The following is a 17,729-nucleotide window of genomic DNA, read 5'->3' on the forward strand; positions in this document are numbered from 1 at the left end:
AAGAAAGAAGTAAAAGTCTGGCCATATAGTGTAAGGTTGTACTCGATTGAATGGACATAAAATAAATCCCTGAGAAGTCTCACATCTGTGGAATCCGATAATGATAAGGACCAAATAAATCCATTCAAAGTTATACTGGTGACCTAAATATAATTTATTTATCCATCTTGAAAGGAACTACTTAATAAATTTGACCTCAACAAGCTGGCTCTCTGAGCAAATGTTCCACATAATTGCAAGAAATAATTCAAGTGATGTGACCCATTAGAAGCTGGATCAATCTAATATATTAGCCAGGAGACCAGACCCTAAAATGTTGATGTCCTTCCTTATCATAACGTTTCAAAGCAGTGATATTCCTCAAGTAATAAGTTACACTTACAAAAATGACTTTTACTAGAACTGGGCTATAATGAGAGGGAGAGAGAGTGTAAGATGATCCTAACGTGCACCAATTGACATGTCCTTTGCCAGGGCACACAAACAAGTTACAGTGTGTGTATGGATGGATGGATTCTTCAGAAATCCGTTTGAAGTTCCTCTTCCTCATAACCATAGTCTTACTGGCATTCTAAGTAAAGGCTCAAATTAGAGTTGATTCTCGGCCAGTAGAAGGACTAGCCTGTTCATGCCTGCGACCCATTGAGAGGCCCCCTCATATGATTCCTATTATGGCGGAGGCGGGACAGCACCAGAATGCTGCCTTCCCTTCATTACAAGCACACGTTTGGGGTCAGAATCACAGTCTATGGTCAGAATCTCTACTTAACTTTTAGCCAACTGAAGATAATTTGAGAAAAGTGGATTTACATCAGTCGGTTTGAATCCAAAATGCGTAGGCTATGAAGCGGCCGGTCAAATAGGTGGGTGTGTCCTGGTAGATGTAATTTTCAGAACTTTATCTCCTTTTCGCGTTGACGAACTTTCCAAAAGGGTGTAAACGCAACAAACCATCGGTTTCATTAGGAGAGGATGGGTTTCAAACAGAGACTAGTGCTAGTCTCATCTCACGAATGAGGAATGACCTAGCCTACGGTGAAAATATTGCGCTGCTCTACAAGGAAAGTGGTCTACTCTCGAGTCAGCTTCTCACCTCCGTCTATAACGGTAAGTGGTGATCTGTGACGCAGAAGTTGCTTGTGTGTACTGTCACGAAATCTGCCTAAGTGGCCTCAGTGAAGTGGCTGTTATTTTTTTTCCCCAGTCACACTACTAAGTGTGAGTTTTTTTTCAGTTGCACTCTTAAATCTGTAGGCTATATTTACCGTTTGTATTTGTTATGATGACAGACAGCCAGGGCAATATATTAGTTTAACCATACCAGATTGCTTCTCTTTGAATTATAGGCCTATTCTAAAGCTCATAAAGTCTTACAGTCATAGTACAAACCCACACTCTATTTCTGTTCAACGTTATAACAGTCATAGTAGCCTACAGACCCACAATCAACTCAATGTTATACCATGATCATATCCGCCTATGTTGGATATTTTGATCTGTCAGAAAATACATCTTACATACATGTTGCATCAGGTAAGTAGACAAGATGTAGATGTCCCCTCATGGGACTCCCTCTCCGGGCCCCATTCTATGTCTTCTGCTCCTCAATTGTTTACATTCCGAGATTCTGTGTCATTACTTGGAGGGGTCATGCAGGATTTTGAAGAACAAAACAAATTATATTTTAACTCCTGACTTTGTTCTTTCAGATCTATCAGGCAAAGGGTCATTTCAGGATCATATCACATCACACCTTTGTAGTACACATAATACATCAGCCATTTCTCTCATGATTAATAGTCACACATGACATGATTGATAGTCACACACACACACACACACACACACACACATGGTGCATTGAGTTAGTTCAGTGTAGGCTACATCAAAATCAGTTTCAGCAGAAAAATCGAATTGCAGAAAATGGACAAGACAATATTTAATATTGGCTTTAAGGGAGTATAGAGAGTATGTTACTAACTTAAGGGAGTATAGAGAGTATGTTAGAGCAGAACATGACCATTGTTTGACCATTCTTGTTATTTTCTTTAAAGATGTTTGCTAAGGTAACACGTCACCTGGTCAGTGAGACAGACCCTGATGGCTCTCTGCTGGCCGTCACTCGTCTCACAGACTCGGACAAGCTGCAGCCACTGGGTGTGGTCTTGAAAAGTCAGAAGAAATGGCCATGGCAAAGACCCAAATACAGGCCCACCGACTTCACCCTCACACAAATCACACAAGGGAGAAAAACTCTTCGGCCAGGTATATACACCCTTGTGTTTATGCCCACACACTCCCATGGCTGTTCTTTAAGGCCCTTTTGCCATGCATTGTATGGACATAAGACTCAGTTACTTTTAATACTTTCCTGTATAATAAATACGAAAACATGAAAAAAATGACTACGTCTGTGGCATCAGTCTCCAGCATCAGGCAGTAACATGAACATACAGTCTGTTCTTTTGATCAGCAGATTTGCACATGATTGTTTTAACCAATAAAACCACTCACAGCCCCCCCCTCCCCCCCGCTCTCTCTCTCTTTCTCTGTCTCTGTCTTTCTCTCTCTCATTAAGGAGAATCAGTGGGGTTCGAATGTATAACTTTGACCACTGTACTGCACTGCATTTACCTCTGTGTCTTCTCAGTGTTGGTAAAGTCAGACTTCTTGGACTATGAGAGCACGTATGCTGGAGACCATGGGAGGCTCTCTGAGTGCTGAAGCTGGAGGGGTCCGTGTTAAGGCAGAGGGACAGGGATCTTCAAAGCTTCACTCATCACTAGGCAAACTCCACAAAGAGATGGTTAATATCAACAAACTAATGAATGACTCCAAGGACAGGTCAGCAATCTGTAATCCTACTCCCCTCCCTCTCTCTTTCTGCCTGACTCTCTCTCTCTCACACACACACACACGCACGCACGCATGAACACATTAATTCAACACTTTTCAGTGTTGTGCAAAACCAGAAATTTTCTGTTTTTGCACAACATTGAAAAGTACCTTGTGTTTGCAGACATATCAGGTCACACATGTGGGTGCGATTCTGATCTTTGTAGGTTGGTGGACTTGCAGCATCCTCTTGTGCAGCAGTCATTGTGTAAGAGGAAGGTGATAACTGTCCTGAAAGAGCGCATCTTCACCTCAAACTCCTGTTCTGTCAGGTACAAAAAAAAAAAGAGCACTCACCTGGCTCAGGCACATATCCATACACATACAGACATGCATACATGTGATTTTGGTGACATTAAAAACACCAATAATGGACTAACATGTACATTTACATATACATATACATACCTTTTCTGTAGGTTGCTTGGGTCATTTTGCTGAAGTCCTTGATGTTCCAAGTCCATAATAAATGTTCCAGGAACAATTGTGACTGAAAGAAATCAGAGGGACCACATAGAGTATATGTATACTGTACATACAGAAAATATAGATTAAAGAGGTATCTGACATATCTACTCTAATTTGTCACTAAATATTTCCTCCTCAGGTACCATGGACTTGGAGCTGGAAGCTGTGGAGCTTTGTTGGCTATACTGAAGACGGTCCCCCTGAAGGTGTATACAGGCATGTGTTCAATAGAATAGGATCGTGTGTGTGTATGCACGCATAAAAAAGTAACAATTTGTGTCTATGTGTGTGTGTGTGTGCAAGTGTGGCGGTTTGATGGTGAGTGTGAATGAGGATTCCACTCTGCAGATGGACAGTGATGTTTCCATGGAGATTCCTTCGCAGACAGTCCTGGCCTATAGTGTCATTGAGCTCAGAATCAAGAGGAGCGGCCAATATGGTATGTCAAGTCAAGTCAAGTCACTTTTATTTATATATAGTGCCTATAGTATGTATGTTCTGGATGTGTGTATGTATGTATATATATGTGTAAGAGGGAGAGTGCTCAGATATGTCAGCTAACATAACATCAAGCAAAAATATCAAAAATAAAAAATTACATCTATGTGAACATGTTAGCTTTTTTCCTTGTTTTTGTTGTCCTATAGAGCTTTGTTTACAGGCTGATGTTGAGGGCGGGTTTGACTGGAATGTTAGGAAGACCGAGGATGGCAGTAGTCTGTGTGAGGTGGATGGCCCCTTGGAGGAGACAGAAGAGTTTCTTAGCATACAGAACACATGTACGTGTATGTGTGCGTCTGTTTGTATGAATGAATAGCATGTCTTACTGTGTGTGTACGTTGGCTGGTTTTTCTGCACAATCCTAATTGTATGTTCTTGTTAGCATTACATTTTGATGTGTAATGTGTTTTAGACAATATTATTTTGTGTTTGGTTCTGGGTTAGCATATATTGGGTATGTGTTATATGTAAATGTATATTTATGTATATTTATGTATGCATGTGTGATGTGATGTCAGTTGCAGAGCTAGCAAATCTAAAAGAAGACCTGGGCATGCTGTCTGATTTGGACGCCGTGACTCGCTCCTCCCTCTTCTCCCTTTTGGGTCCCTCTATCCTGGACAAAGACTTCCTGAGTGTACTGGAGGATTGGGTGAGCAGCAAGTATCCAATTCAAACCAGACATACACTGAACATATACTGCAATGTATATTCTTTACATATTCTACACTTCATCTCTCTTTCTCTCTCTCTCTCTCTTTCTTTCTTGCTCTGTCTCTTTGTGCTCATCAGTTAGATGCCAGGTGTTCAGGTGAGGTTGCTGACATATCACAGTGCCAGGACCAGAGGGTCCAGGCCATCTTTTATCTGCTATGGCCTATAGCCAATCAGGATACAGCTCATCACAGACTGTCAAGTCGCAATGGCAAACATGCAACTCTACCAAACGAAGAGACTGGATCCAGTTCTCCCTCGGCCAATCAGTCCTCGGCAGCCACGGAGAAACAAGTTGACGGACTGCTCGTAGGCCACGCACTGCATTTGCTGGTCAGCGCTTTACTGGGTGAGATCACATGATCATATATTTGTTGCGTCATCCAAATGGGTGTGTATTATAATTAATACTTTAATGCACTTTGCACATGGTCTCACTGGTGTCACTGTTCCATTTGTTGGATAGGGAAAAGCCATTTAAGATAGGGATCAACTAACCTGACCCTAGCCAGATGAATGTCGTTCCGCTTAGCTCCGCCTAGCTTCACTCACATCCATCTGGGACCTCTTCTATTGAGAGTGATTTCTCCAACCAACTTTATGGTTTAGCCAATCAGGACGCAGGGCGGGAGTTTCATAGATGTGACATAGCGTAGAAGCGACTGTGAGTCTGTTATTAGCGTCACGGGTTGGCTTCGATGTGAGTGGTTGAAGTAGCACGTCAATAAATGACGGACAAGTGGCTTATTCAATCATATGCAAGCATTTTTTGATTAGGCCCAGCCTTCTGAAGCAACACTTCAATGGATCGGTTCCAGATGGATGAGTGGAGCTAGGCGGAGCAAAATTCATCTGGCTATTGCCAGGTTAGGGATCAACCACTCCGAGATGAAATACACTTTACTGTCCGAGTTGCTCATGTATTCCCACTGGCTTGTTTTCATTTCTTTTCAACATTACTTGTCAGACAGATTTGTCACGGAAATACAGATAATAGCAATATGTGATGTCACCATCATGATGGATGTAATTCCAGTGGCCTTAATACATATGTATGTGTATGGTGTGTGAATGTCTCCTCAGAGCTGACAATCGACTGCTTGGATCTGATAAAGTCTTGCTGCTCTGCCGGCTTGCTGCCATCTGTCAGCCAACTAGTGAGTCCCACACACACTTGTGCATTGCTAGTCAGTGCCTCGATACATTCACAGAAGCAGAGTGCTAAAATACATAGAAAATGTAATATCTGCGTTGTATTTACACTTTACATAAACTTTGTAACTTAATTGTCTGTGTCAGCTGATCCCTTTCCACCAGGGTAGATCAGTCATGTGATAACAGACAAAAGTCAGAAAAAAGTAGTTATAGGTTGCCTCAAAAGCATGCACTTGAGACCATCTCTGTTCTCTCAGACGGAGGATCTGATGAAGTCTCAGCCCTTCCCTCTGGATGCCGTGCCCCCACTCCTGCAGTGTGAGGAGGCCTTCCGTAGCGTGGAATCCCTCTTTCTCTCGGCCCATCTTCAGCTGGTCAGGCAGACGGACAAGCTGCTGGTGGAGTCCAAGGAAGCCACTGGGTTCCAGCCTCTAACCCTGTGCATTGCTCTACAAGGCCTGGCTAGTCTGATGTCTGAGTAGGAGAAGGAGAAGCACTCCTGTGTATGTGCCTGGGAAAATTACTTCATATAAGACCATAGGGAAATTGTATCTCCCTTATCCTCCTTTTTAATGGAATTATTACAAGTATGGTATCAGATCATTTATAAGTGAAATATAGCCAAATGCAATACATTTATACAGAGTTTATATGCATGTACTGCTGCATACAACAGGACTGTGGCTTTAATAATGTATTTAATGTTTACACCATGCAAACAATATAGTCTACAGTTCAAGAAGGTTATACAACAATTTTTTTTATTCTTTAAGTTGATTTCAGATTTTACAAGTCTGCCTGCATGTTTTTATAATCAACAGCATGGATGTCTGAACATTTTCCATCGACTTGTTTGACTCTTGACAGAGTTTGTTGTCTTTTTATACTCAAGTTCATGTTTACATCATGTTTGATAAGACAATAATAATATGAAGGAAGGAAAATATATATACATATATAAAATATGAAAAGAGTTAATATATTAATAAAGAAGCATATGCATTCAATACTCAGACTCCAATGTAACTTATTGTAGCTTGTTGGACACATGACTAAATGTCAGAGGTGGAAAGTAACGAAATACATTTACTCACGTGTATTGAGTAGTTTATAAAATCGGTATTTTAAATTTTACTTGATTACATTTTGAGTGAAGTATTGTACTTCGCTACATCAAAAATCCCATCCGTTACTTGAGTAAAAAAAAAAGTTAAGACTAACGAAAACGGAAAGGGAGAGAAAAAATCGCGCCCTAAAACCACTAGTGATGATGATCAGCATGTAGCCTACAACAGCTATGAATCAAGCTGGCGCCATGCAGAATTGGTTGTCTCAGTTTGTTTTAGCACTAATGATTGCGGAGATATTTAAGCAAACACCATGGGATTTCGTGTTTTGACGTTTGTGCTCACCTTTCTTTGGAAAGAAGTTTATTAGCAGTTGTTTCCCCTCATTTTGATGTCTCTCTTTTCCCTGTAGTAACCTGACTTGGCTTTCTTGGAGAAAGACATTGCACCAGCAGCGAAACAATTAGCGGTCCACTACTAGCGATGCTCAACTAAATAAACAAAAGATAGGCCTAGACTACCTTATGAATCGTGCAGGCGGACTAAACCATTAGCAAGGGAGAGTGAGAGTGACCTTACACAGTTTTCACTATGATTTGTATACAAAATCCAGTCAGTCAAACTTTAAATTTCGTCTTACATTCATTTTGACATTTAATTTGGAAGTTAAAATATTCAGGTAAAATAAATATATGGTGGAAATAAGTATTGAACGCTTTTTTTTTTTTTTTTCAGTAATTAGCCTAAACTTCCAGTGAGTCTATTCGAAATTTTCACCACACATTATATTAACACACATATAAAAATCCAAACATAAGAGTTTTGTGTATTAAAGTGGAATGACACAGGAAAAAAGTATTGAACGTGCCTACTGAAATTTCTTCAATACTTTGTGGAAAAGCCTTTGTTTGTAAAGACAGCTTCAAGACATTTCCTGTATGACAAAACTTATTGGTCGCAGTATCAGGTCTGATTTTGGCCCATTGTTCTAAACAGATTCCAGGGGTCCCTCTTGTGAATCCTGATCTTTAGTTACTTCCAGAACTATTTAATTGAATTGGCTGCCTTCAAGTCTTTCTGGAGCTTTCTCCGAGTGGTCCTTGGCTCTTGGAATTGACTATCCTTCTGACTCCCTGGTCAGAAATATTACGAGGAGATCCTGTGCATGGCTGGTTGATGATGCAGTGATGTTTCTTCCACTTGCAGATAATGGCTCCCATGCTGCTTACTGGAAGATTCTGATGTTTTGAAATGCATCTGTAACCAGTTTCATTGATATGTTTTGCAACAATAAGGTTGCAAAGGTCTTGGGAGAGCTTTTTGCTTTTATCCATCATGAAATGTTTCTTGTGTGACACCTTGGTAATGAAAAACCTTTTTATAGCCTATCAATATGTAGGCTACTAACCAAGCTTATATTAATTTGCACAGATAGAAAGGATAACTACTCTCTATAGAGATTCCAGCTCGTTCCTTCCCTTTCCTTGCCTTAGTGTTTTTTCTTAGCGTGTTCAATACTTTTCCCCTGTGTTATTCCACTTCATTACATGACTCTACTTATGGAGTTGTTTGGATTTTTTATGTGTGGATTACCTGAGTTATTACTAATGCCTGGTGAAAATGTTGTGCCCCCTGTATTCCACTTTTCACGGGCCCTCTCCTCCATTGGGGCCCTATACTTCCCCCTTTCCCCCCAGTACAACGCCCTTTAATCTGCTGAACCTTCTGCTCGTTTCCAAATTTAAAAAACTCTCTGCAACTCAATATTGGCCTGCCTGCCTAAGCTGCCTGTGAGGGGCTTTTCAGTTGTTCTGGATTACTGTTCACAAAGCGACCCAAGGATGAGTGCAACTAACTTTGAAAATCAACTACTGCTCAAACTTAAAGGAGAACTCCGGTGATTTTTTTCACATAGATCTCCATTTCTCAACGCCCTTTTCAGGCAACCTAGCCTGGCTACCACTTCTCAATGAGACGGGTTTGGGAACCAAACGTTCAACAGATTTGAAAAAATGCCCAGATCCGTTTATTGGGTGCCACGGATGATCAAATGCGCCTGTGCATAGCTCATCATTCTTGCTTTTCCCCCTGTTCTGTGATTGGTTCCCTATCTCAGGCGAAAATTTTCTCCATGGTTCCAGGCTGCCTTAGCAGCGTGAATCAAATCGCGTGCAAGGCAGCATGGGAACACCCAGGCTAGCAAGTACCTCCACTCGGCGGCCATATTGCAACACTTTTTGAGCACTTATCGTGCATCTATTTCAGCAGAAATGTGTGTGCGTAAGGCTTCACAACACCAATCTTGCTCCAGCAGCGAGATCACAACAGATGATTGGCACCATATCTTCACAGCACACCACATGATTGGCTCAATGTATTTTACAACACACCACATGATTGGCTCAATGTATTCACATGTCGACGCGTTTTGCTTGGAAGGGTTGTGATATGTGTAGACATATGATGTGTAGAGAACTGCCATATTGGCGTTACAAACTAACCCCATGCATTACTATGGAGGATTTTTTGAGTGCTGTATCTCCTCATTAGAAAGTCTTTGGTAAAACTGGTTGTTCTGGTACCCCCAAAAAAAAAAAGTAACTAAGTAACTTTTACTTAAAGTACATTTTAAATGAACTACTTTTTACTTTTACTTGAGTACATTTTCAGATCGGTATTTTAACTTGTACTTGAGTAATATTTCATCAAGGTATTGGTACTTTTACTTGAGTACAATATTTTCGTACTTTTTCCACCTCTGCTAAATGTCATCAATTACCTCTGCAAGTGTGTTTGTTTGACAGAAAGACTGGATGTTCAGTTTTTAGCTATTCAGGATATTCTGAAGGAAACAGCCCTCTGTATGTATGTAAGTATGTAAAAATTAAGTACGGTATCTACGTTCCATCTAACAAAGGCAACAAACTCTAAATGTGTAAAAATTCTAATGTTAATCGTAGTGTGCAGGATAGTATGAACATTTTTGCTTGATCTGGTAGCCATTTAGGATATTTTGGGTAAGAATAACTTTGATTCAAGAGGGTAAAATGTTATTTTATTGCGTTGTATACAGAGGTATACATAATATCATTACAGTACCAGTGAGGGTAATAAAGACAAATGAAAACAAAATTTGAACCAGTTACTTCACAAACACATTGATGGACAAGTTGGCTTTGGCAAACAGGTGACACAGCAAAAGGATTGTGGGAGACAAGTTTTCACCAACGACACAGATAGAAAATCTAAAGAACATCATGTATGCTAAACAGAGGAACAACATGAGTGGTTCCTAAAAGGGTGACTTTGGTTCCATTTAAAAAAAAACTACAAAAAGCATAATGGGGAATCTGATGACTAGATCTCCGAGCTAAAGTGATCTTTGTGTGACAAATAGTGTTTTTTTTTTAACACATAATAAAAACATTACAAGAAATGAGACAAAAGCTACAAAACACAGCTGTCATTATGACACACAGACATGCACAGGGGATATCAGACTTCTGAAAGTGAGAACTGGTAAAAGCATAGAGGTGACGTCTTGAGATCTATCACAGTTGTCTGAGGGTCTCTGCGATGTGCTTCAGCTCGTCTTACACCACCACGACCATGGCAACCAACCTCAGCACACCATTGTAAACAATTCTGAAGGATTTTTCTCATTCGGGTTCTGGAACACTCCCGTCTCCATTTTGCCCTTGTTCTTGACCTGCTGTCTTGGTTCCAGTAAAGCCCTTTTTCAATTTAGCTACAAGATGCATTTCTCTTTTGCGACCATTTTAGTTAACAAAAAGTGAACTAACAGCATTGGGTCCAGGAAGCTACAAAAAAAAAAAACCAAACAAAAAAAAAATAGCACACTCACACAGCAGTGAGTTAGAACATATGAGAGCTCATACAGCTCCTCTCTCTTCCAATTTTCTCCTTTTGAATTCCTTGTTGTCGTGATTAGAAATATTTTCTTGTAGAAACTTGCAAATATTAAAATAAATAAAAGATTCTTCAGATTCAGTAGAAAATAACACTTCATTGGAAAATGCAAAAGGGGGCGGGATTTTGTTTCACTCACACACACACACACACACACACACACACACACACGAGTGGCTAAAACTGTTCTGGTGCAGCGAATGGGTAATCCGCCACACAAACTACACCAGTCGCCAGAGGTATTTACACAAACACACACACACCCTTCAGAGTGATATGTGTGTGTGTTTGTGTGTGTGAGACTATGTGCATGTGTATTTTACACTCTCAATAAACCCAGTTGACCGGGACCCACTGTGGCTCTGAGCAGAGTTTGTCAACTGCTGCCTGAAGCTTCTCAAATGCATGGTCCAAATTATCATTGACAATGGTCAAATCAAAATAGTGGCTGTACGCCCTCTGGATGCGTGCACTCTCCTCAACGGTCTTCCTCAAGTCCACATCCTGAGAGAGAGAGGGGGGAGAGAGAGAGAGGGGGAGAGAAAAAGAGAGAGAGAGAAAGTGGGGGGAGAGAAAAAGAGAGAGAGAGAGAAAGGGATGGCATTTTTAACAGGTTTGAAATGGTTGATTTTATAACATCAGAGCTGAAAAAAACAGCTAGAAACCAGCTTAAGCCAGGTTTAAGCTGGTTTTAGCTGGTCTTTGCTGGTGTTCTTCCAGCTCCTGTTGGTCTTTGCTTGTGTAGCTGGTTGAGCCACCTGGTGGACATGCTGGCGTGACCATCTGAGGAAGCTGGTCAGGCTGTTTTTTTCAGCAGGGCTGTTATTGCAAATTGTATTTTGAGCTCTTCAAATACATAGTGATATAGTATAATGAGATCACATTTACAAGTTGCTCTTGGTCTAGCATCACACGTATGATGTAGTTCAGTATGGCAGTTCATTATCAGTCATAATATGGGAACTCAAAGCTAATTATCAGAAGGCTCAGTCAGAAGCTTATAGTGATTTCAAAGCTGAAAGGAAAGTTTTAGTTTCAGTAATAAAGGGTCTTCATAATTGTCCAGTGAATGTTTCTTGTTTGTCAAGTGAGATGAGGACTTACTGTGAGTTGCTTGGTAGTGATTCCAGCATCGACCACCGCTTTGTGCATAGCTTTCAGGGTTTCGAACTCAGGCGCACCAATGAAAACAACATATGGCATGAACTCTGATGTCTTCAAGACTTTAAGCGCCTGAAAGAAATAGAGAGAGATACAGAGAGTGAGGAAAGAAACAGATAACAGTCAGACAGACAACAGGCCGGTTCCCCGAGACTGCTGAGAGAACTGACCCTATTAGTAGCAGCAACAGACACACTCACACTCACCTCACTCACACACACACACACACACACACACACACACACACACACACACACACACACACACACACACACACAGCATGTGGGTTTCACCTGAGGGTTGACGTCCAGGATGCAGGTTCGGCCTGTTTCCACCACCTGGTGGATGGACTCGATCTTCGTGCCGTACAGGTTGCCGTCATACTCGCCATGCTCCAGGTAGCGGGCAGCTCGGATGTCAATTTCCATTTCTATCCGTGACACAAAGCGGTAGGAGTGGCCATCGCGTTCTTCGTCACGTGACCGTCGTGACGTGACTAGTGCACAAGAGACAGATGGAGAAAGGGTGAGTGTGTATATGAATTACGTATATACGGTGCCCCTTTGGATATTTCCTCTTTTATTGCTTTTAAATGTCCAAGTCACTGAACATCCCCTGTAGATCAGTGAAATCCATCATTAAGAAATGTAAGGAATATGGCAAATGTGCAAATCTGCTTAAAGCAGGCCGTCACCACAAACCGAGTGACCGTTGAAGAATAATGGTGGAGGAGGCCACCAAGGCAGCTATGACAACTATGAAGGAGTTAAAAGCTTCAGGCTGCTCAGATGGGAGAAACTATGCACACAGCAACTTTTGCCCGAGTTTCCTCACCAGTCAAAGCTCTATGGGTGAGTGGCAAGGCTCTTAATAAATCTCGACTAAAGTTCGCCCAAAGACATGTGGGAGACTCCCGGGTCAAATGGAAAAAGGTTTGTTGGTCTGATGAGACCAACGATGCTATTTTTAGCGGACACCAAACGCTGCACATCACCAAAAACGCACCATCCCTAATTTGAAGCATCATGCTGCTGTGGGAATACTTCTCGACAGCAGGCCCTGGAAGGCTTGTACAGGTAAAAGTAAAATGTATTCAGCAAAATATATGGAAATCCTGAAGGACAATCTGATTCAGTCTGCAAGAGAACTACGACTTGGGAGAAGATTTACTATCCAGCAAGACAATGAGCCTAAGCACACAGCCAAAACTACACAGAAATGGTTTGAAGACAATGAGGTGAATGTTCTGGAGTGGCCGAGTCAAAGCCCAGACCTCCTTCCTATAGAAAATCGGTGGCTGGACTTGAAAAGGGCTGTTCACACCCGATCCCCTTCCAACCTGACAGAGCTTGAGCAGTTTTGCAAAGAAAAATGGAGTAAAATTGCAGTTTCAAGATGTTCAAGCCTAACTGAGACCTATCCACGCAGACGCCATGCTTTAATTGCAGCCAAAGGTGCATCTACTAAACGCTGACTTGAAGTGGGTGAATATTTATACAATCGCTTATTTTGCATTACATACAGTATATTTGTAATCAATTAACATTACTTTGTAGAAATCTGTTGTAAACAAATTGATCAAGATTCCATTTATAAAAGCATTAAAAGTGGAATTATAGGGAGTGAATACTTTTTATAGGCACTGTATATACAATTCACATATGTATATCTACAGGTATATATTAATTTGATTGATTGTCAAAACATTGTGAGTGTGATAGTGTGTGTGTGTGTGTGTGTATTTCTGTACTCACATGGTACTGTGGTTGCAAAGCGTTCGGGTTGCAGCACCACCAAGCGGTTCTTCAGGCTGCGGCGGCCCACTCCCTGAGCACCAATCAGAACCAGGGTCTTCCTCTGGAAAGGCGGCATCTTTGCAACTTCCTCATAAATCTGCAACTCATGCCTGTCAAACTCTGCCAGAAAAGACACAGGACACAACATAACAAGAAATGGACAAATAATTAAAATTCTAATAGAATCTGCCTACTGAAAGTCCTGTTGTAGGCCTACCTTACAAGACAACCATAGCAATCATCAGTCCAAGATAAAAATAGTAGTTCCATAATAATAAAAAAACGTCTTAACTGGTCGATGTAGATGACACAGGGAAAATTGATAATAACAAACTAAACTTCATTGTTTCCGTTTGGCATTGTAGAGGCCCAGTCCTGAGCAAGGGACCAGCGTGCTAGTACTAGTGAGTGACCTCACCTGCATTTTTGGCTGTGAGATACATCATCTTCTTCTTCTTCTTCCCAGTTATTGTGCCACACAGAGCACCTATGAGGGGAGAGGATCAAATGTCTCAAATAAACCCCTTGTTCACACACAGTCCTATACCAAAGGGCATGCTTTCTCCCATGCCCTCTACGAAAGTGTGTGTGTGTGTGTGTGTGTGTGTGTGTGTGTGTGTGTGTGTGTGTGTGTGTGTCTGTATGTGTGTGTGTGTGTGTGTGTGTGTGTGTGTGTCTGTGTGTGTGTGTGTGTGTGTGTGTATCTGTATGTGTGTGTGTGTGTGTGTATCTGTGTGTGTGTGTGTGTGTGTGTGTGTGTGTGTGTGTGTGTGTGTGTATGTGTGTGTATCTGTATGTGTGTGTGTGTGTGTGTGTGTGTGTGTGTGTGTGTGTGTGTGTGTGTGTGTGTGTGTGTGTGTGTGTGTGTGTGTGTGTGTACCTGCACCATCCCAGTCTTTAGGAACAAACGCTTTTCTCTTTTCTTCCAGGAACTGACTGGGTATCAGACCTGTAGCTCCACCCACAACATGACAAGCCTGGGGAAAGAGGCGTACAATCAGATCCTCAATCACGTTTCTGAAAGCTCAAATGCACCAAAATACTGCACGTACCAATGCATGTGCACATTACTAAAACAACAGCAACTCTGCTCATGCTCAGGGAACACGTGCTCCATCAGTAATGCGTCATGGTAACGGCTTCTCTGCCAGAAGTACCAGTTGTACACTTTAGATGTTTAAAGGTGCTCTAAGCGATGCTGGGTAACATCACTTCTGTTGACTTTCAAATAAAACAGAGAGCTAGCTCGCTACTTCCTCCCCCTCCCTCTTGTGCTACTCCCGTGCAATTAAACCTCTCCTAAAAGCGCATCTCTTCTGTGATTTGCTGGGACATGTTTTTATGGGCTAGGTTTGCACAGGTTGTTTTTGTTGCGGTTTTTTGAAGCCTGGGCTGTCCACAGAGATCGCGTTTTTTTACAGTGTATTCAGGACACAGACAGCTAGCGGTTGGTTAGGTGATGTTTGCAGTAAGTGACATAAAATGTTTTAGCCTAAAAAACGTGTGGCATCACTTAGAGCACCTTTAAGAGAAACCTGAAGAGAAAGCTGTGGGGCTCACCTGCCACCAGTTAGGGTCCTCCCTATTAACAATCTGTAGGATGTCCCCTCGCTGGAAGGCTAACCCCGCCTCTTTGCATGGAATCAGATTGTCATTGGCTGGATTGTAGTCAAAGTGAGGCTGCACATAGACCTGTTGGTGGAGCAGGGCAATTACAACATGATATGGAGGAACTGCACTCTGCAAAAAAAACATTGCTTTTCAAAAATACATCTTTTATGTATGCGTCCTTGTATGTGTTCTATATGTGTTTTATGTGTGTGTTCTATGTATTTGTTGTGTTCTGTGTGTGTTCTATGATCTATGATAAAAGGTATAAAAGAATCATGTAAATACACTTGCGCCTAGCTGTTGAGAGGTCACCTAGATGGCGACCTTTCCTACATCGACCTAGTTCTGTATAATAACATGGTGCAAGTGTCAACATGTGTATGTGTCTTTATGTGTGTGGACATATCAATAGATAGAACATTCAGGAGGTTTCTGCAGTGGAGGCAGAGGTGTGAAGTGGAAGTGAGCAGGGTTCCAAAGTAGTGCCTATTTTTCCTGAGAAACAGGATGTTTTGGGCGTAAACACCCTCGTCAGCTGTACAAGCAAAACAGTTTTGAGGCTCTGCCAAGACTGCCCGCGCACCACAGGGGTGAAGACATGCACATTAAAAACTCATCAAAAGCAACAGAACAAACATATCGGTGGAATACATTCAGCAGCCACTAGGAGGAGGGTGTGACGGCCAGGTCGGGTCAGGGATGTGGTGGCAGGAAGTTGGAGGGTCAGGTCAGCATTCTCACCCTTAAGAGTAGGAGCACTACAGTAAGGCAGTACTGCATCATTGCCCCTATTCTAGATTCTTTCATCGTGGCGTGAAAGCGATACAGCGTAGTGGCAGCCAAAAGTGCGATTAAATACCACTAGGCTGAAAATCAGAGCACAGTTTCAGCCACCCCACCCCACCGCAGGTTCAGGAGAGGCCTGTGGACTAACTCCAGCCACACAGCTAGTGTATCTGCAAGCTCTATGAGGATAAAAAAAAAAAACACAGTACTGAAATACCACAGGCTCAAATAAACCTTAGTAGTTTTGGTCAGTGTCACGTTGGTGCTGGATATGTTTCATATTCAGTCCGGCAGACACTTGGGATGACCCCGAGTGGACTGCAGAGTTCCAGCTGCCTGGGGAAAAAGAGGCCACAAGCACGAACCATCAGCTGTCTCGGACCCATCCCACCCCCTCCCACCTCCCCACACAGCGTGTTCGAGGCAGATGGCTACAACTGGGACAACGCGCTGCTGGAGGTCCAATAAGGATGGACTGCATTCCTCTAACACTAACCCACAAATACCATCAACAACATATCAACTGGCTCCATACAGAGACAAACCAGGACCTTGTTTGCACTATCTGACCAAAAAGGCAGATTTTGTACTAGACTGCTGGACACAATGGATTACTACAGACATGTGTGTGTCTGTGCCCCAGATACCCTGTGAAGTGTGCTTAATAGGACTCCCAATGCTCTTCTTCTGCCACAAGGCATTATGGGATACCATCTGACATGGTGCCATTTCCTCCTGAGAATAAAACAGTGTGTAGACTTGTGTGTGTATGTGTTCTGCATCTGTGCAGTACCTTTGGGGGTGTGGGTGCATTTGTATAAATGGCTGTGTGTGTGTGTGTGTGTGTGTGTGTGTGTGTGTGTGTGTGTGTGTGTGTTCTGTGCCGTACCTGTGGAGGTGCAGGGGCATCTCTGTAGCTGGGCAGGATTTTCAGGGTGATGCTTCCGCTGCATTCCTTCAGCATCTCCTGCAGTTCTGTTGGGTTGTTCCCAACGTCCTTCCCATTCACCTCCTTTATGATGTCACCTACATGGAGCAAGCCTTGCCTGTCAATCATGCCCCCATGGAGGATCCGTGCGATAACCAGGTCATCTTTCTCCACACGGAATGTCACACCCTTAACACACGCAGTTGTAGTTTTTCCAAAAAAAAAAATAAAAAATAGATAAGCTTGCATTAGCACGCACACAAACAGATTAAATTTCAGAAAAACACAGAAAAGATGCAAACACAGCATAGTGTACTTACAACCTTATAACAAACAGACAGAGATATCAAACAGACATGCACATTAACATAAAACACTTTTTATGAATTTTACTTTTTAAACAAACACACCCACCAGAGGTTCTCCGGCTTTCTTGCGGATGCCAATCATCCTGACCGCGTCTGCCTGCATGAGAGCGCTGTTCACCAGCGCATCGTTACTCATGTCCTGCGGGGGAGGGGCCTCGTAGCACTTAGATGCCACCATGTCGTGAGCCTCCAGCAGAGACTGAAGGAGTGGATGAGAGAGAGGGAGAGAGAGAGAGAGAGAGAAAGAGAGAGGGGGAGGGAGAGAGAGGGAAGAGAGAGTCATACAAGAATCAGAAACAAAGTGTGAGCTGATATAAAACTCAGCAGGGTCTACTCAAGTGCACCCTCT

The 17,729-nt window shown here is 42.3% G+C and overlaps 2 protein-coding genes across 6 annotated transcripts in view; one reads left to right on the top strand and one right to left on the bottom strand.

Moving 5' to 3' along the window:
- The first annotated feature begins 652 nt into the window (after positions 1-652).
- gsdmea (gasdermin Ea) lies at positions 653-6,742 on the top strand. Its single transcript, XM_048229788.1, is given in 12 exon segments — positions 653-1,107; positions 2,055-2,265; positions 2,651-2,703; positions 2,705-2,844; positions 3,063-3,167; positions 3,503-3,569; positions 3,667-3,802; positions 4,011-4,142; positions 4,383-4,516; positions 4,657-4,927; positions 5,662-5,735; positions 5,991-6,742. Coding segments are annotated over 11 exon segments (1,548 nt in total). The 5' UTR covers positions 653-1,107; the 3' UTR covers positions 6,216-6,742.
- A 3,091-nt stretch (positions 6,743-9,833) lies between these two features.
- The window catches only part of pals2b (protein associated with LIN7 2, MAGUK p55 family member b), a 22,412-nt gene continuing 14,516 nt past the window's right edge, over positions 9,834-17,729 (bottom strand). For all 5 annotated transcript variants that reach the window (XM_048229871.1, XM_048229870.1, XM_048229869.1 and 2 more), the window contains 9 exons: positions 17,427-17,579; positions 16,974-17,201; positions 15,248-15,379; positions 14,568-14,664; positions 14,106-14,174; positions 13,646-13,807; positions 12,185-12,387; positions 11,835-11,963; positions 9,834-11,234 (listed from right to left, as the gene is read on the bottom strand). In XM_048229871.1, the coding sequence (XP_048085828.1) occupies positions 11,058-11,234; positions 11,835-11,963; positions 12,185-12,387; positions 13,646-13,807; positions 14,106-14,174; positions 14,568-14,664; positions 15,248-15,379; positions 16,974-17,201; positions 17,427-17,579 (1,350 nt within the window). In that variant the 3' untranslated portion in view covers positions 9,834-11,057. The remainder of the gene's footprint in view (positions 11,235-11,834; positions 11,964-12,184; positions 12,388-13,645; positions 13,808-14,105; positions 14,175-14,567; positions 14,665-15,247; positions 15,380-16,973; positions 17,202-17,426; positions 17,580-17,729) is intronic.

This window comes from Alosa alosa, chromosome 20 (genome assembly GCF_017589495.1).
Source record: "Alosa alosa isolate M-15738 ecotype Scorff River chromosome 20, AALO_Geno_1.1, whole genome shotgun sequence".
Taxonomy (NCBI): domain Eukaryota; kingdom Metazoa; phylum Chordata; class Actinopteri; order Clupeiformes; family Clupeidae; genus Alosa; species Alosa alosa.